Source organism: Diceros bicornis, chromosome 24 (genome assembly GCF_020826845.1).
Source record: "Diceros bicornis minor isolate mBicDic1 chromosome 24, mDicBic1.mat.cur, whole genome shotgun sequence".
Lineage (NCBI taxonomy): Eukaryota > Metazoa > Chordata > Mammalia > Perissodactyla > Rhinocerotidae > Diceros > Diceros bicornis.
In genome coordinates, this window is record NC_080763.1 from 44,427,731 (window position 1) to 44,447,613 (window position 19,883).

The 19,883-nt window shown below is 52.4% G+C and overlaps 1 protein-coding gene across 7 annotated transcripts in view; it reads right to left on the minus strand.

Moving 5' to 3' along the window:
* Nucleotides 1-19,883, minus strand: part of BCL11B (BCL11 transcription factor B) — a 99,936-nt gene that overhangs the window by 70,403 nt on the left and 9,650 nt on the right. For 3 of the 7 annotated variants that reach the window (XM_058567672.1, XM_058567671.1, XM_058567674.1), the window contains one exon: nt 12,641-13,009. The exons of 1 other annotated variant lie outside the window; for it this stretch is intronic. In XM_058567672.1, the coding sequence (XP_058423655.1) occupies nt 12,641-13,009 (369 nt within the window). Of the gene's footprint in view, nt 1-2,365; nt 13,010-19,883 lie in introns of those variants that run through there. 3 more of the 7 variants (XM_058567675.1, XM_058567673.1, XM_058567677.1) reach the window with 2 other exon arrangements.

The window sequence follows — 19,883 nt, forward strand, 5'->3', positions numbered from 1 at the left end:
TTTCAAGCAAAAACAATCACCTCCACACACATCTTGTCTCCAAAAATCCTAAAATGTCCATCCCTCTAAGGGAACTGCAGAGACCTAGGATGGGGCCCCTCGAACACACACACATAATTAGTGTTTCATCTCTCTTTCTATAAAGGAATCCGGTAACATAAATATTAATCAAACAGGAGAATCTGCCCTTTCAGTCTTGGCCTATTATGAGTGCTGGATTGTAATCTTTAGCCGTATTTACAGATATTCAAAGGCAGATTCTATCTTGTTGGAACTGTTATAAATGGACGTCTGAGAAATCGACGAGCAAGTTCAGGCAGATATGAAAACCTTCCTGTCCAGAACTGGCAGCAGCTTTCAGTTCCCGAGTGTTGAATTTGTTACCTTTTCCGTAGGTCTTTCAAAAAAAAACAAATTGACAAATACCTTCAGATTCCTCCAGCAGAAAAGCGAGCTGCTCAAAGTTGGGGCAAGGCAAATCTGAGATTTTTTAAGATCAACTCTCACTCAAAATGCCATGAAGGCATTGTTTACAAAATACTTTAGCTTTGGAGTGCACAGAAAGTGCGAGATTCTGTTATGATTTGGGTCAGCCCAAATCATAAATATATATGTATATACATATTTTTTTTTAATTACCTTGACTCTTGTTACAGCAAATATATCCTGTTTGGTTCAAACCTATTTCCGAATAATGGAAAACAGAGACATGGTTCCAATTCTAGCCCAGAAAAGCTGTCACAGCAAAGGTAAACTTTTAATCTTCCATAGGCAAACAGCATACATTTTTATTTCCGGAGTAACAGCTTTGGGAAAATGTTTGAACATTTTAAGAGCTTTGTGGTAAATAGACTGGGCGTCCAACCACTGCTTTTCTGGGTCTTTAAGGGCCTGCTGGAGTGGTTTAAACAATTGGAGGCCAATTTTTAAGAAACAAAAATAAAAAGAGACTCCTAGCAAGGTGACCATTTGCATACAAATTCTCTTCAAGGGGGTCATTGTAAGAGAAGTTGGGGCTGGAGGAAGGACTGACATTAATTCCCTGTAATTCCACGAGGCTTTGTGCCCCACTCTAGTGGAGGGTTCCATTCCCACACAATTGGGAAAACACTCCTGTTCTTGAGTGTTTTAAAATCCCAGCCCCAGGAATTCCCTGTAGAAAAGCAGGCTCCCTCTCCTCCTCGAAAGGAGAAGGAAAAAAAAAAAGCTCCAAAGACAACCACTTTTGGACAGGACTGTTTGCCCTGCATGGACACGAAATGTACAAGGGGGCTCTTGGAGGCCCATCCGGGCCTCACCTAGATTCAGAGACCTCAGGGCTCTGTCGGGCCAACATGGGCTGATGAGGGCGGCGCGACCCTTCAGAGCGATGGCGGTGGGCGGAGGGGGGATCCCCGGGCGCCCCCAGGACCTGGGACAAACGTCTGAAAAGGAATGCCACCACAGCGAGGCGCCCCGCCGCTCGCGCGCGGCAGTTTCGGGGAGGGGGCCACTAGCAGGAGTTTTCTGGGGTCTTGAAATGCAACCCCCACTCCCGGGAAGGTCACTAGCCCGGGCGCGCGCCCACCAGCCGGGGAGCGGGCGGCGGGTGGAGGAGGGGCGGCCCCGCGCGCACAAAGGGGCCCCTGGCCCGCGGGCTCCCGCCCTTGACCTTGGGTCTCCGCCTCCATCCATCTCCGCCGGCTGCCAGGGAAGGGGGCTGGCCCCGGGCCAGGGGCGAACTCGCCGGGCGGCTGCGGAGCTGGGGGCCGACAGGGGGCCGCCGGAGGGCGGGGGGAAGGGGCTTGGAAAAAAAGACTCAAGGAGGAAACCTGCATTCCAACTCCCCCTGCTCGGGGAGCCGGGTCCCGGGGCGGCTCCAACTCACTGCATGCCTCCCGCCCCCAAAAGCAAAAGTTGCACGGATGCACGAAGGAAGCCCCCTCCCCTTGGCTAACCTCGCCCGCCCCCGCCCTCCTCGGACCCGGGCCGAGAGGGGGAGGGGAGCTGTCACGGGAGGAAGAAAGGAGCGCGCCTTCCCGGCGAGGCCAGACGCGGGCAGGGTCAGCTGCGCCTCCGCCCGCCCCTCGCCGCCCCGCTCGGGCAGCTGGCCCATTAAGCCCCCGAATTATGCATGGGCCTGGAGCCCCCTCGGCCCTCCCGCCCCAGGAAGACACAATCAACGTGCGCGGCGGGCCCGAGTCCGGGAGAGCAGGAAGGAGGTGGCCGATGGTCGCATAGCCGCGCGTCCGGGGCGCAGGCTGGAGAGGCCGCGGGAAGTTGGCGAGGCCGGCTGCCCAGTGGGGACCAGGCGCGCCCAAAGGCCCCGGAGCAGCGCCTCGGAGCCCCAGGCGGGACCGGGACCGGCAGGGGGAGGGGCACCGACCTCAGGGGAGGCCCCCGGCGCAATCACGAAGTTGCCAGAGTGTCTACGCCGTTAACCGTGCGGGGCCTGGAGGTGCTTGCCGCCTCCGCGCCCCCGCCGAGCTCTGCACCACCCGCCTCAAAAAAGGCCATTGTGTGCCTAGGCTTGGCAGTGAGGGGAGACTAATGGACCCCAACCTTGGAGCCCCCAGGGGGCGGAGCCTGAAGTCCCCGCCGGCGTGCCAGGAGGAGCTCAGTCCCTGCCCCCTCCCATGGGGGGAGGGGATGATCTGCTGGAGGTGGGCACCGTCGCGGGGAGGGGAGGGGGCCAGGCGGGAGGAGGGGTCGCTGGAGATCCCAAGAAGGGGCCAGACGAGTCTTGCAAGTTGCAACCGTCGGGGCACACGGGAAGTTGCATTAGTGGCGAGCCAGGTGGCGCCTGGCTTCTTGCGAGCGGGAGAAGAGCTTCAGTCACTGAGATGGGAAGATTTTGATGTCCATCTCCCCAACCCGCCCACATGGTCTTAAAACGCGCCGACGACCCAGGCCCCGGAGCGCTCTCCGAGCCTCCGCGTCCCCACAGCCCGCCGTTTTCGGTGTCCCGGGTTGCCGCGCACGGTACAGCACGGCCTCGACAGCGCAATGTGGACCTTGTTTGCTGTCTTGGGCCCCGTCTGTTTCTGGAAATGAGTACTCTCTCTTTCCCCTTCTCTCCAAATCAAAGGCCAGGTCAGGAAAATTACACACTTCTTTTTCCCAGCGAATAAATTCGCCTGTTTGCAGGGAAAGTTTTACAAGCCAATGATGTCAGCGATGAGGAAGAAGACCACACTGTTTAGGTTTCTTAATTGGCTGGCTTTGAACTCGCGGTGGAAGAGGAAAGAATCCACTCCCGCTCCCTCGGAGAACTTAAGTTTTGTGGGGTCTACCGACCTCAACCATTTTAGCCAGTTGCTGGGGTGGGACGAGGTCATCAAAGGTTTGTCCTGTTTTCCCCTTAACGCAGGGGAAAACCCTAGACCGTTGCTGTCATATGCTGAGCCCAGGACAGGCAGTCCCTGGCCCCCAGCCCCACGGGAGGACCCCTAGAACACAGTTGGGGGGCTACACTCTCCAGAAGGCATGTTCTGCCCCAAAAAGCCTTTGAAACAAAGCCAGTGCTTCCTCTACTACTTTCAATGATCCCTTTGCTACCGAAGTGAGGAAAGGGGATGTGTTTTCTGGACACTCCTAGGTTGTACATCCATCACGGTCCAGGCACTGGGGCTGCCGGGGCCCAGGGTTCTGCGCATGCGGGTTCATCATGGGTGGGCGCTGACCCACACACCCGTTTGCACCTTTGAGTCTGGGTTTATCTGCCTGCCTTTAAGGCTGTGTCCACACCTGCAACCTGCAGGACATGGAAGCTGCCAGGTATTCAGCCCCTGGGCCGTCAACAGCCCTGACAAACCCTGCCTGGGCTTGGAGAACTAGCTGGCTGTCCCGGGCTTGGAGGGCGGACACTGCCCTTGGCGCTGCATCTGAATAGCCGCCTTCTCCTCTCCACACCAGGAGTGGGAGGTTGACTTCTCACCTCCAACGAAAGGCCATTTTGTTGCTCTTTTTCCACCCCAAGGAACCTGGGGTCCTAGTTTCCATGCTGTCTGAGCAGCAGCAGGCTGCCGCTTTCCCAGACCTGTCCCTCGTCAAGGGGCCCTCCAGACCAAAACCAGCAGACCAGCAGGAGGAGCCAAGGAAACCCACTTAAAAACAAAACACAACGAAGCCTATGGAGCCTTGCCTTCTGCAGAGAGGCCCCCGCTTCCCCGGGTCCACCTGGGGGCCTCCAAGTCCCACCATCTGGGCTCATTTCAGGCAAGGCCTACACCCCTGCCCGCTTAGGTCACTGGCCGCCATCTAGCAGTGCCTAGGCGAGGAGGGGTCCAGATTCCGTGGGGCCTGAGGTTTATACAACTCGGGGGGCCGTCTTAACAAAAGACAAATACCAAACCACATCTACAACATTAGGGACAGGGCCTGGAAAAGGCCTGGCCACTCGAGGGGCACTGAACCAAAACTTGGTGGGCCTCACAGCGAGTGCACCAGACCCTCCCAGAAGGATCTTTACAGCCTGGAGCACAGAAAGACCCTGTTTATCCTTCAGGACACACAGTTTTCATTTTCAGCCACCAATTTCTTCAAAGAAAATTTACTTCCTAAGCCCAAGATGTAACAACTGGGAAAAGTCAGGGCCCCTGGATGGCAAGGGGATTTAGGTGGAAAGCTGGAGTCAACACCCCGACCCCCCACCAGGATCTTGGAGCTGTTAGAAACCACTGGTAGCTCCCTCTCTTATTTCAGCTTAGGAGGCTCAGGCCCAGAGAGGGGGAGGGTCTGCCCAAGGTCACACAGCATGGCAGCCACAGGGCAAGGATGCCACCCCAGGTCTTGGGCCAGAGTCCACCACCCTGCATCCAGTAGGCCCACCTGCCTCTTCCTACCCAACTGAGTGAGCCAGCTTCTAACAAGACGAGTTTTGCACAGACGGCGGTCGACATGCAATCTATAGATGTGGGTAGGACGGGGGAGGCCCACTGTCCTGATTCATTCACCCCACACTAGTCCCCAGTCCCATCACGGAGCTTCACCCTCGGACTGGAAATCACTCATCGCCTGCTAGGAGCAGAAGGGGCCGGTGCCAGCCACTGAACCCCACGATCCCATGGGACCTGGGCTTCCTGGAGATGACCCAATGAAGACCCAATGCCACCCTGTGAAGGTCACTGGCTGGAAGTCAGGAGCCTGGTTTCTAGGCACAACCGTGCCGCTGATCGCAGAGTGACTGTGCAAGGCACTTAACCTCTCTATGACTTGGTTTGCTCATCTACAAAATGAAAGTAATATCTGATATACTGCCTTCGTGGGGTGGAGACAGTGGATGGGAACGTAGGATGAAATACGACCACAGGCAGCACCGCCTCGCCACAGGAAAGAGCCTGACTGCCTGCCGGAGTTTACACTCTGGACCCCTACTCACCCGCTGTGTGACCTTGGGCAAGTGACTTAACGTCTCTGTGCTTCAGTTTCCTCTTCTGTAAAGTGGGGTTGAGACTAGCACCTACCTCCTGAGGTTGTTAGGAGGATTAAATCAGTTAATATTTGTAAAACCCTTCAAACAGTGATAGGCATATAGTAAGCTCTAATAAGTATGTGTTAAAGTAAAAATCCAAATACAAAAAACTCCATCTTTTTGTGTCCCCAGTGAAAAGATGAACCCAAGGGCACAGGGGAGACAGCAGCCTGCCTTATTTATATAGCTTGCTGACACGGAGCCCACTCCTAACAGGTCCTGGAGCTGGTGCTTATGCATCAGTCAGGCATGAAAATTAGCAAAAAAAAAGCTGTCAAGTGCCTAATAAAAAACTTCAGTCAACTGCTAACTATTTACTGCCAAATAAAAAACCTAATAATAATAATAATAACTGAGGCTGAATGAGGGTTAAGTTCTCTGCTCCGGAGCCCAGTGCCCTTCCCTCTCACTCCTCCCGTCGTCCTTTCCTTCCTCTTTCCTGAATCGATGCTGGAAGCATGGAAGCACCTATATAAATCACAGAGAATAAGGCCCCAAACTTAAAAAGGAAAAACCATTATTATCCTTTAGCTGACCGGTATTTTTTGTCTTTTTTCTAATTCGGTAAAGTTGTCGACCACGGCTCAATGCCACAGTCACATCGTGTGGCCACCGACCCTCTTGCTGTGGTCCGGCAGTTCACACAGCACCTCCCGCCTCCCTGGGAGGGGGCAGGACAGGACTTGCTCACCCCCAGTTGCAGGTGAGGAGACCGGGACTTGACAAGGGGGAACGGCTTGCCTCAAGCCACAGGGCCGGGCAGCCTGATGTGGCAAAGGGTCCCCCGTCCTGACTCAAGCCACAGAGCCGGGCAGCCTCATGTGGCAAAGGGTCCCCCGTCCTGACTCAAGCCACAGAGCCGGGCAGCCTCATGTGGCAAAGGGTCCCCCGTCCTGACTCAAGGTAATTGGGGTCTGGACTCTGCCCTGCCAGTCAGCCACCAGTTACATAAGCTCAGACAAGTCCCTTAACAGGGAAGAATGGGAGGGTGGGCAACCAGATCCTTCCAGCTCAGGCCAGGAGGCCAGAACCCCCTTTGGGTACCACGGGGGGCTCTCTATTATTAACAACAGCTCACAATCCACAGTGACCTAGCATATGCATATTGTCTAAATCAAACCTTATACCAAGCCTGAAAGATAAGACAGAAAGATTACCTCTATTTTACAGGAAACCGAAATTTGGAGAGGTGGACATCTGGCTGAAAGTCACACAAGCCACTGGCAAAACCAAAATTCCAGCCCAGGTCTGTCTGAATTTACGTTTTATTGCTTTTTTTCCTGCCACCCACCTCTCCAAAACCTTCACCAGGAAGTAGAGGCAACTATATGAGGATGCCATAGACTGAAAGTCAAGGTCTCTGGGGGCCTCAGGCTCCTGGCCATATCAGCAAGGGTCACACCTGGGACTGGCTTCAAAGACCACTTTGGATGGGGTCTAGAGGCAGTGCCTACCACCAATGGCTCTGCCGGCCACGCAGAGATAGAATGCCTTCCTCTAAAAGCCTCCATACATTATGCTGTCTGAGGAAGCCAGGCAGACCAAGGTCTGACTCCACTATGCTGTGTGACCTTGGGCAAGTCTCTCAACCTCTCTGAGCCCCAGCTCAAAGTGGGATTAGAAATACCTATTTCAAAGTGGGGTTAGAGGATCTGTTTCAAGGTTGATATCTATTTCAAGGTGAGATAACCCAAGAAAAGCACCTAGCACAGTGCAGGTTACCAAGGGGGCTCTCTTCTTCTCCTCTACCCGCCAGCCCTGCCCAAGCCTGGGGTCAGCTCTGCAACGCCCCACACCCCAGCCTGAGCCCAGAGCCATGTCGCTCAGACAGAACACTCCACTATTCCTCGGTGCAGACAGAACTCATAATTAGCTGTCACGATTTAATAATAAAAAAAGATAATCCATGCCACAACACACATGGATTTAACTAATCTTAATTTGGAGGGAAAATAACAACTCTAAATATATCAAATGCAAGTTTTTTAAGACAACCTGCAAAGGGAGTTTATCTCCAGTTTCCAGCACAAGCAAGTTATTTCGTTTCTCCCAACGGCCAAGCTAATAGTCTTTTTTTTCACATTTATTTTATTTATTTTTTAAAGTCAGAACAGCATGTAAATCCTCCGACTGATCAGAAGCCCTTTTCTCCAATGCATTTTGCCCAGCAATGGGTCCCTGGGGCCAAAACCAAACCCCTGTCTGTGCCCTGCTTGCTACGGGACACCCACCCCCACCCCCAGGAGCATCCCTGGCCCTTCCGGGTTCCAGATGCAGACGTGTGGAGCGGGCGGGGCCCTCTCAGCAGGGAACTGCCTGCCACCTCCGAGCCCAAGGGGACCTGCCACCTCCTGTCACCCGCTTCCTGTCTCCCACATTTCTCCCAAAAACTGACATTCAGGGTTTGGGGGGAGGAGGAAGAAAAGGCAAAAGGCAAGCTTCTGACTGACAGCTGATGGCTCATTCCTCCCGTTATAACTTCATTTGGTTATGGAAGGGGCGATAACACACAAAAACGAATTACCTGTGATCAAGGGCCTTCCCTCCAGTGGCTAGAAAACGGGGATTCTAAGGAGGAAACAGCTGAGAGAGAGACCCACGATCACTCTTCAAGATTTTCACTGAGAAAGGCTAGCACCTTGTGCTGCCGAGCGGGGTCCACGCACTCCCGACCCTGGCTTTCCAGAAGCTTCTGCTTCTCAGCCGTCCACCTCGGACGGGACCCTGTGCCAGGAGGATGCTTTAAAACTCAGCGTAATGCTGAAAAGTAGGTGCTGACGAGGAAAGTGAGGCCCAGAAAAGTGAAATGATTTGCCTGAGTGGGCAGTGGAATTCAACCCCGGCCACCTGACGCCAAAGCCCGTGCTCCTTCGACCCCCCAGACCCCTCCCCAGGGGGACTTGCCATCAGAACTGTCACCATATGACAGGAATGTGACCAAAGATGGGGGTACGCATGACAGTCATTCTGTCATTGTTTCTGATGGCGGGATTCTCAGAACCCACTGGAAGTCTTCCCCAATTCCAGGGAGACCTCCGTCCACACCTCCATCACCAGGAGATGACGGAGCCAGGGAAAGCCAAGTGCCCAGGAGGGAGAGGGGAGGCGCTCAGATCTGGAGCACGTGCACCAGGCACTTGTCACTTAAAGATCACAAGAGTCGTCAGGTCCCCCACACGAGGAAACTGCAGCTCAGAAGGCAAGTCACGCTGCCCGAGGCTGGCAGGCAGCAGGGCGGGGTGCAGACTTGGGCTGGGTCCTTTCCCACAGCAGCACGTGGCCTCCCCAGGGCAGGCCGCAAACCCCAGACACCCCTAAGCCCCCTTGCTCCTCAAGACGCCCAGATAACAGCTCAACAACTCGTGCTCTTGACAAACCCTGAAACGCCTCTCATCTCTCCTCTCAAGGTTTACTGCTCCTGTCTCGTGATGGATGGTCCCCGAGCTCCATCAGGACCCTCCACGGGGCCAGGGAGGATGCAGTAGGAAGGGATCTTAAGAAATGTGACGAACTCCTATATAGGTGGACGTATATCAGAGGCAGATGCCTGCCCCTCAGTCAGATCTCCAGACCAAAGCTCCTATCTCTGACCCACTCCACCGCTCTGTCCCCAGATGGGCTTCGGACACAAGCTCCACGGCCCTCCTCTGCCCACAGCAGACGCTCAGGGAGCAGGGCCCGGACCTCACCGCACACATCAAGCGCAAGGCTGCACCCTGCTCACTCTCTGGCCGTGTCCCCAGTGCAGGACAGAGCAGCAGCCCTGAGGGCCATCCTCCCGCCCCTGGGGCCTCTGTCACCTCGAAGGCCCGATGGGGATGCCCAGGGCAGGGGAAGGGCGATAGGCGTTCAGTTGCTGATGAATGAATGAATGAATGAATGCCCTCCAGGAGACAAAGCTTCAGAAACTTCCTCCTTCTACTCTCCTACTTCTCTATCATTAAAAAAAGAAGGAATAGTAACTACTCCTTTTATGTCCGTCTCTAAAATTACTGTCCCAAGGGAAGGGCGATCCAGGGTCCAACCTTGGTGCTATGACTAATAGAATTCCAACTCCGTGCTCACCAGGGGGACGCCCTTAAGGGTAGAAGGGATCCCACATATTTACAGGCCAACCCTGCCCATCCATCTTTGGAGCCTCACCTCTAGAAGCACCTGGCAGCCCGGAGGACAACACACAGATTGCTGGTTCCAGAAAGGCTGGACCCTCATGGCCACTGCAGCCACCTCACCCCGGTCACCAAGCCAGAGGCAAAGTCCCAAGAATTACCAGCCACCTGCTCGCCAGCTACGGACCAGGGCCAGCCCTGGGGACAGCAGCAGGGCATAGAAAAGCTGGAGCAGCCCCTCGCAGGAACAGGAGAGGCCTGGGCCCTCGAGGCCAGCAGTGTCCGTGGCCTGGGCAGCAGCTGTGCGGATTTCCGGAAGCCCAGGCGGGGACACGCCTGTGATTCCTCGTCCCCCTCTTAAAATATAAAGACTCAATTATCTTTGAGCAGCTTGTTTTACACGTGAATTGACACATTTATTTTACAATAAATAACTGAAAGTTATCTGTGTTTCCTTTACTGTTAATCTACACAGAGAAATAATAAACAGGGCTTGTCTACAGAAATGCAACCACTGCAGTCCTCAGAATTCAATTAAGCTAAAATAATTAATGCTCCCACCATATTAAATTACTTTATACATTTGAGCCACTGAAGTTTTATTCTTTAATCTTCCCTTTTTATTAAATGAAAAAAAAAAAGAAAAGTTGGCGCCAAAGTCGGGCGGAAAAAGAGAAAAGAGGGACCAGGAAGGACAGAGCAGGATGTGCTGTGAAAATGGAATGATCGTCTTCAGCTGACACAGCATGGAGACTGTTTTGTGCCTTTGATTAAAATAACATTTTAAATGCTTTGACCAAACATATCTCTTTAGACTTCTAAGGGATTATTTTACATATTTCTTCGAGAATGAAGAAATCCATTCGTCCTGTTGCTGAACAGAAAAAGCCAAAAATATCTTTCGTCACACATAAAATAAAAATACTGTAGGCTGCCGCAGTATTACAACCCAAAAAGAGGGGGGCCGGGGGGAGGAAGGATGAGGACAGAGCTGTCTTGGAGATTAACTTTGCCTTTTATGAAATCATATTTAGTCGCTTTTTTAAACAAACCTACCCACCATGATCCGCAGCCTCTCATTGGGAAAGACCTTTGACGTGAAATGAGGATTCGGATGGGTTTTGGGTGAAAGCAGAAAGCTTTTCCATTGGAACATAAATAGGGGCCCACATCTCATGAGCACAAGCCACCCCTGAAAGGTCTGTGTACACTGATGCTAGGCGTTTATACCGCCAGTGAAAACCATCCCTCGAGCATCAGGCGAAGAAAAGGAAGGGTGGAGACCCCAACCACACACACACAAGGGACCCAGCACCTTTCTCACCTGACGTCCAGCCCTACCCAAGGAAATGCCACTCAGATCTGCCCGGCACTCCAAGAAGCCAGAGTGTACATCACTGTGGCCTAGATGTGCCGGACATTTTTCTCAATGCCCTCGGCATCTCAGGAATGTGAGAGACTTCATGCTAGGACACACAGCAGGGGCAAGGCCCGCAGGCCAGTCTGGTTCCCCAGGGCCTAGCATGTGCCTGCAGGAATCTGCTTGCCACCAGTCTCTCTACAAGAGAGAGATCTCATTTATCCCATTTTACAGACGAGTAAAGTGAGGCCCAAGGTCACAGAGCTGCCACCTGGCTGCCACAGAGCAGCCAGGCTTGCCGCATTACCCTGACTGCCTCCTGGGTGATGGGGAGTCTCTGCCCACGCCCATCCGTCTCACTGCGGAAGTGGGGTGCCCTGACTATACCAGGCTCACCTTCCAAGGAGCACCCAAAGCCTCAGTCCCTCCAGCATCCCTGCTAGCTTCCACGACCAAAACACGGTGGAGAGGGATACGCACATTTTCCCAGCCAGCCACCTACTTGTACCCTGTGACGCCAGAAGGGACCCCCGAGAGGAAAGTTCCACTGGCAAAGCGTTTATGGAGGCCCTGCTCGTTGAATCCTCATGCCAGGCCTGCCAGTATTATCACTGCCTCTTGAAAGATGGGGAAACTGAGACTTGGACCCGTGTAGTGGCTTGTCCAAAGCCAACTGACAGGATTCAAACCCTCACCTGCATGCACTCTGATGCCTGTCTTGCTGCAGGACAGGCTGTCCCTTCTAGAGAACACAGGCCAGCCAGGGCCCGCCTTTCCCCTCAGGCCTCTTGGGTTCAGAAGTACGAACCAGAAGCAAACACTCTGGTTGCACAGAGCACGGGCTCCCTGGAGAAGGCTCCGGCATGCCATGGCCATGGCCTGGAGAGAGGGACTTGATGCAAACTCACTGTAGCAAGCAGACCCGGCTGGAGGATGTGAGCCCCATGCCTGTTTTACAAGTGGTAAAAACCAGCTGTCCAGGTGGCCGGCCGAGTGGACGTGCCAAAGGACATGTCCAGCCTCCCCCAAGGGGCACCGTACTCCAGCAAGTTCTCACAAGCCCTTCCCCAGACCTAAAGTAGGATCAGGCAGCGTCAGAGGGGCCTCTGAGATCAGAAGACCTAACCCCTCTCTTTCCAGACAGGAAACTGAGGCCAGAGAGAGGAGGGGAGAGAATGAGTGCTCCGGTTCATGAGTGCCCACCAGGTACTGCCCACACACAACACCTCCTTAAGCCTCACGACAACCTGAATGAAACGGGTTTCATCAGCTCCATTTCACAGATGGGGAAACTGACCTGTCCAAGTCGTGAAGAATAGATTCCAACCCCAGACCCTCTAGCTCTAAAGCCAGAGACTAAGCCAAGAACCCCAGCAAAGCGAGGGCCATCTGGACTTCCGAATTTCCGTTCTGTACTCCTGGCCACCTATGCAATAGGCCCCACAACAGAGCCCCATTGCCAAAAGCAAAGCAGCCGTCGGCCAGTAGGGCCTCCCTGAGCCCCAGGCCTGTCTCCTCCTGAGGGTCGCCTGGATGGTGGGCCCTCGGAAAGGGCGAGCTCTGGCTGGTGGCCCAGAGGCCGTCCTGGTAGCCCCGGGCCCTCCCTGCACCAATGCCCTCAGACAGAGGGCGAGCGCCCTGACACAGCGAGGAGGGAAGGCGGGCGTGGGACCCAGGAGGTGGCTTCGGCAGCGGCCAGGCGAGTGCCACATTCCATACCTGCAATGTTCTCCTGCTTGGGGCAGATGCCTTTAGTGGGCGAGAGCAGGTGGTCGTCTTCATCGGGGGTGACCTGGATCCCGATCTCCACCGGCTCGGACACTTTCCTGAGCTCGGAGCGTGAGGAGGGCGGCGGGCTGCCCTTGTCCAGGCCTTTGTCATAGCAGGCACCCAGGCTGCCGCCACACTGCTTCTTCTTGTGCTCTATAAAAACCAGGATGTCCCCCAGGGGGAAGTTCATCTGACACTGTCCACAGGTGAGCAGGTCAGGGTCGGGGCCACCCACCATCAGCCCCAGGCCGCTGGGCTCCTCTATCTCCAGACCCTCGTCTTCTTCGAGGATGGCGGCCTCCACATGGTCAGCCTCTGCTGGAGAGAGAAAGGAGAAAGGGGGGGCAAAGAAGATAGAGATGGACTTAGGCAATCACAAGACCCATTGTTCATTCCATCCCTTCCCCACCAAGAGGCAGGCCCCCTCCGCTGTGGGATGCTAGAGTTCACCGAGTCCTCCCCACAACTCCGGGAGACAGTGGGTTCACCATCCCTCGGGATACAGATGGGCAAACTGAGGCTACAGGAGCAATGTCACGGCTCCCAGAGGTTGTCACTTAAGTAATGCTGATCTTACTGCTTTCTAGTTTATTCTCTGCCAATTCCTCCCCGCCAACATAGCACAGGAACACACACATGTCCACATGCACATACACACGCATCCTGGTTTCACAAGAGACTCGGCCATCACGGACCTGGCAGTCTCAGCTGAGACGTGCTTCTCAAACTTGGCAACATCTGAGCATCACCTGGGAGCTTGGAAAACCCTCGATGCCCAGGCAGCACCCCAGACCAATTACGCTAGGATACAAACATCACGTTGTTGTTGTTTTTAAGACTCCCCAGGTGACTCCGATGGGCAGCCAAGGCTGAGAACCGAGAGCCAGAGCCGAAGCAGAGCCGGTCACCCGGCTCCGGCTCCATCGGCCGCCCCTCCCTCCCCTCCCACCTCTCATTCATGTCCTCCCCATTCATGTGGGTCCCACTTGCTTTCCTCGACCTGAGACCTGGCTGCACACCAGACAAGAAAACAGAAATCCAGACGGGCGTCAGAGGGCCAGTCCTTCCGAGAGAAAGAAGCCCATGTGCTCAGAGAGCAACAAGTGAGTGTCGGTTCAAAAAGAAAGATGGAAGGAAGAAACAACGTGGGAGAAGGGATGAGCTGCAGGTCGGCTCGCTGCATGAGGAAGCTGGCTTTCCTGCCAGACGCCCTGCTCCTGCTCAGACTTCCAATGCTCTGTCGACTTCCCAGTACTCATCAACTCCCCACTGCCCTTTTTTGTGCGTTGATTTTATTTTCACTCCCAGAAAAAGCAAAGAGAAAAAAAATTCTTCAGACTCCAAAAGCATTTTTTGGCAGAGGACAAACCACACTTGTGTGCAATGGGCTGTACATTTTCATATTTCTTTAGCAGCCAATATATTTCTTTTTTTTTTTTTGGTAGGGAACATGGCACCTAAATAGTTTGAAGCTAATAAATGCCTCAAAAAGCAGCAACCCCCTCAGGGAAACATTGGAAGACTCGGCTGAAAGTGTCGTAAATAAGGGAAGTGGACAATGAGGTTGCATATCCCCTCGGGTCTGAGCAAATTCGGGTTGGAGTTTTTTGAGAGCAAACGTCAGTAGTTGTGTAGACGTACAAGCGGCGGGGTCTTCAGAGAAGGCAAGGGGCAGCCAGAGGTCTGCAACCCGAGGAGGCAGGTAAATTTTAAGTTGCATGGTATTTAGTAAGGGATAATGAAAACCACAGAAGACCAGAGAGAAGGAGTGGAAGGCAGGAAAACACATTCCGTGGCAGTGAAGTTATTGACAGGCCAGTGCCAAAGAACAGATAATTTAAGGAAAAAATTCTGTGGCATCTTCCATCCTACACATAAATCACTGTTCTGTGTTTTCTGAACACAAGCTTCTTCGGGGCCTGTGAGAGTCTATGTGTAAGACTGGCTCTAGAATGGACAGTAGATGACATATCACACATAGGAACCACGCATGTATAGGTCGACACATAGGTATCCCTGAGGGAGGAGGTTACAATGTAAGATCCCGCCTGTGGTTACAGAAAAGCAGACCGAGCCCTCGATGACTGACATGTAGACACGCGTTAGAAATGTGGTGGTACTACAAGACCCCGCAGATGAGGAAATCCTAAATCTGTTGTCTGAAGCCCTCTAACAAAAGGTAAGAGAAACAGTTTTCACAAAGCCGGCCCCAGAAACCATTAATTACACTTTAAAAAGAAATCGGAGTTTACTTAAAAAGGAGTTTGAAGACAATGCTACATAATTAATTTACCAATTTATTTTATGAAAAGAAGCTTTGCGATGGTTAAAATGTAATCACAACCCTCCCACCCAACACTGGTTCTAGGGGGAACTGGATGCCTGCGAACGGTTTGTCAGAATGTAAAAGGTAATTATTCGGGGCCTCTCTTCCCTTTAATGATCTAACATTGAGCAATACTGTTTATATTGAAAAGCTCACACCTTTAATTACCAATTACATATACATAATTTCAGAGCCAAAGGAGAGAGTTGTGAAAACAGTTCTTTAGAAATATAAGGATGTATTGTGCACCATTTCTAGAGAAGGAACTCTAATAAATGGGAAGAGGATGTCAAAATATTGTTTTGTTAAAAAAAAAAGAGAGAGAGAGACACAAAGGAAATGAGCTGAAAAGCAAAAAAAGGACAAAATGAAATTGAGAATTCAAATGAAACGGGCGAGTTCTGCGGTGGGGAGGGTGGTGGTACCTGGTACCGTTTTAAATGCCACTCCTGAGCAGGCCTGGCGCCCGGCTGCGTCAACAAGGGCGTCTGATAAAAATAAATGACAACAGCTAATCCATCCACATTCCCAACTTGATCATCCTGAGGGTGATCATTCTGAGGGTGGGGAGGTGTTTTCTGTCGTTTAATTTCATCTTTGGTTTCCTTTTTTTGGTTTTGTTTTGCTTTTCATTAACTTTTTCGGCCGCGTCCGGCCCATCCAATATCTCCTCCCAGTGACGAGGTTTTAAGCTACATGATTTCAAATTCATTTTCTAACACAAAAGAAACACAGACTAATTTAAAAATTACCGAAGGTCACACACTCCAGCTCCCAAGCATTTCCCCCACCCGCTTCCATCTTTTGCTGAGGACTCAGTACCAGCACTTTTTTCCTTTTCTTCTTTTTTTTTTTGGTAACATCTGGTATTCTTTCCTTTATTTGGCAGTCTCTGCCTTTTCACTTTCCTCGTGCAGCAAGCCCTGTGAGGCCCAGTAATTGAGTTTGAAAGTATCCGAAGCCGTTCACTGTGCTGCAGTTCAGATTTCGGCCTCCAGTCCCCTCGCAGCCAACCCGCCTGGGCAGCCAGGCCCCGCTGGCGTCCCGCAGATAGCTCTGAGCTCGCGTCTCCACCTCCCAGACCCAGGATCCAGCCCACTGCCTCTAAGGGAGTCCAGGAGCTAAAGAAACAAACAGAAAAAATCTCCTTCCCCTCCCACTTGCAGTGTTGAAAGTAAAACTCAAGATGACAGAGGGTGTTCACCCAACTCCAAGAATGGGATTCCCTCTCCCCACCCCCTGGGGTGTGAGCTCTGGGCTCTGACTGGCTGCGTGAGATAATTCCCAGGAAGGTGGCAACATCACCCCCAACATTCAGGCAGCAGAGTCACCCCGAACTCCCAGACTGTCAAACTGCTGGGTCAGAGCAGGTGGACCAAGACAGCTTGCTGAGCCTGAAAGCTCACGCTCGAGGCCTTCGGAGACACCCCCAAAGACGGGCTGTGGTTTCATTTCCGCTGGCAGGCGGATACCAAGCTGGGCGTGTGGGGTGCGTGTGTGTGTGTCCCTTCTTAGAACTGTATCAATAATGGAAGAAATAAAAGGAGAACGAGCCACTTGGCCAAGCTCAGAGAAGAGCCAAGAGAGGTTGTGTCTGGCCCTTCTAGAACCCTCCCTCCTATGTCCTGCGGGCACCCGGAGCCTCACAGCCCCGCACAGCCTGAGAGAACCAGGCCTCTGCCGTGACAGGCAGAGTGGCCCAAACTGCCACCCAGAGACGAGAAAGCACCAGAAAAAGAAAAGACACATAAAATCAAAAACCGCCTTTCCAATTCCCAGACCCTACAAACCAGCCCCTGAGGCTGCCTTGTCCGGCAAACTCAGGCCTTAAAAAAAGAAGCCAAGGACACGGTTTTCCTCTGTGATGATTTCTGCTTTCATGAAAAGCTCCCCAAGTGTCAGGCAGCCTTGGAAAATATTGCTGCTCTCACTATGATGAGCCGAATAAAGTCGAGGGATGGCTAAAATCTTTGACTCATTAAGAGGAAAAATGAATGGATGTAGCAGGCAACCTGTTCAAACGTCAGATATCAGATCGGGGTGGGTTCTGAAATGTGAAATCCTAAAGAGCATGGACAAGTATATATTTACACACACACAGAGTTAATTTTCTTTTACAACAAAACCACATTTTATTTACAAGGCTGGGCCTCTTCCCAGCTGGTAAATGCATTTAGAAGCAATGAAATCAGGGTTCACAAGTAATAATGGACATTGTTGTTAAGTAGACAGGGAAGCACTTGATCTTAAGACAAACTCCCCCATGTCTAGCTCAGCAGGGAAGGAATTTGGGGCAGAAGACAGGAATGGAAAGACGTCGTTAACACCGGCCCAGCCAGGCAGCCAACACGCCCCCCGGCAGCTGCAAAGGCTTAGCAGGGCCTTACCTGGCCAGCGATTCCCCCCACACAGGGTTCCAAGGGCCCCGCCTGCCCGGGTCCATCTCTAACAACTGCCCCTGCACCTGCCCTTCGGGGAATTCCAGCCAAGGGGCCGGCCGCCTGCTGTCCCCAGGGCGCAGTGCGTATGCATTGCTGCACACCCAGCACACAGGCCTGTGCCCCCTTACCCTGCCTTGACTCAAATCCAAACCTCTGTCTTTAATGGCTAAGCCACAGTCCGGGAGAAACATACACAGAATTATTGTCTCAGTGATCGGGGGGTGGTAGGGGAAGGATGTGGGGGGAGGGGTGCCAGGCTCTTAAAATCGTGTGCCACCAACGTCACAGCCGCCATCATGATGTGTACGCGTGTTTACAAGAAACGTTCAGCATCCATCCACCAGAGTCTGCATCCGACTGGAGACTTTACACCTGCTTCCTACGAAGACAGAGCCTTTGCCAGCAAGCCCATGCTCACCAATAATCTGCGAGGGGATCTTTTCATTCTCCTCCCCGAAAACATTCAGGGAGGGGCTGAGACTCCAGGCGACACGGAAACACCACCAACAAGCACACTCGACGGAGCACAACACTTTCTGAGCTGCCATCAATTTTTAATTTATTGAATCCAAGAGAAAATAACAACCGTGGGGAGGAGGGAGGGAGAGGGGTGGATGGGAGAGAGAAAGAATCAATTCTTGGTGGAGAAAATAATCTATGACTAGATGATGCTTAAAGGCACAATGAGAGGTTTTATGAAGTTCTCAGAACAGAGGGAATAATGAAGTGCCCAGCAGGGGAGAGATAAGAGGGGAGCCTCAGCCCAGCCAGGCCCGCTCTAGGAGGAGCATCCTCACAGGGCCACGAAGAGTTAGGACAATCCTAGGGTCCGGGTCCCAGCCCCATTTGCCCACCGAATGCCTGCAGCCAGCAAGGCTTCGGCTGCTGCTGCTGAACCTTGGGAGGGCACAGCCAGGCCAGGTCCGAGGCAGGTCGCACCATACAGATGAACTCTCTCTCCCCTGACCACCTGCCCTCTCTGGAGGAGATGTGAGGAGTCCAGCCTGTTCCACGTGTCGCAGCACTGGCGGCCCAGGCCCTGTGCCTCCCTGAGACCCTCTAAAGACCACCTCCCTACCGCCTTCAAATTGGCTGGAAGGATGGGTGCACACCAGGGCCACCACCCCACAGGGCCCTGTCTGCTCCATGCCAGCCACAGCACATGCCTCAAAAGTGAAATTTCTGAGATTTCTGACATTTGGGCGGAAGACAGAGAGAAGGCTGCCAGTGTACCACCTTATCTGCAATGTGGGTTTCCCTCCCATGAAAATGATCAGGGGTCTGGCTGGAGGGGCCCTCGGGGGGAAGCCTGGACCTGGCCTGCATTCCAGGAAGGCAGGGATTCCTGATCCGAGAAGAGGTTTGAGGGGCAGGAATAACCTGAGTCACACAGCCGCCAGCCGGCAGACTCGACATGGGAAGTTCTGAGGATGTGAGGAGGACCCCCATATACACGCATTGCCCTACACACCCCCAGCCCGGTTTCAGGATACTTCAGCATATTAAAAGCTCCCTGAAAAATATCCTACCTTGTTCTACAGACTTAGTCCAACCTGTCCCCCTCCCCCAACTGCATCCACCTCTCCAGAACCCCAAAAACTGAGCTCAGGAGGCCGGGTCTCCAACATTCCAAAGCAGAAAAAAGACCAAATGAATAAGGAAAGCAGCATTCAGATGTACTCACAGACCCTGTCCATTACTAAAACGTTACTAATAAAACGTCAAATCCACAATACCAAAGAATGGGATGACCTGTTTTGACAAATAAAATAATTCTTTAAAGAAAAAAAAAGATTTATCACTATAGAAATCCTTCTCAACACATTCAGAAGATTCTATAAAACTGCAAATGCCTTAAATCTTCAGAGCCACAACAGGGCTCATCACGATGGGATATAAAAGCATTCTTTGCAGCCAAATGAAGAGATTTGTTTTATTTAATGCTAGGCTTTTTCGAAGGTGCTAAGCAGGAGAAGAGAAGGACCCTCCACACAGGACAGGGACTGCGAGCCTTTAGCTGGAGGACATTCACTGAGGCTGACAGCAAAACAGCAAAAGAGCAGAAGCTACTTTCAACGTCTCATTTCCAGGGTAGAAATTTAAACATGACCCCATTTTTTTTTTTTAATCTTAGCAGCTCTTTCATTTCTGAGGCACATGTTAATCACAATAACATTGGCATTCAACTTTCTTGAGTCATTTTTGCCTGTTGTTTTAGTCGAGAACCCATTAGAACTTTCACAAATATATTTCTATTTCGCCAGTTCAGTGGAAGGGGTCGTCAAAAAGTTGTGTAAAACAGAGGGTGTTTTTTTTTCACTTTGAAGTCACTTAATTTTGTGTGGTCTGGGATTTCATTCTAGTAAAATAGCTCGGTCTGGCTAATTCAACACCCAAGCAGATGATCAGCTGCCTCAGAAAAAGA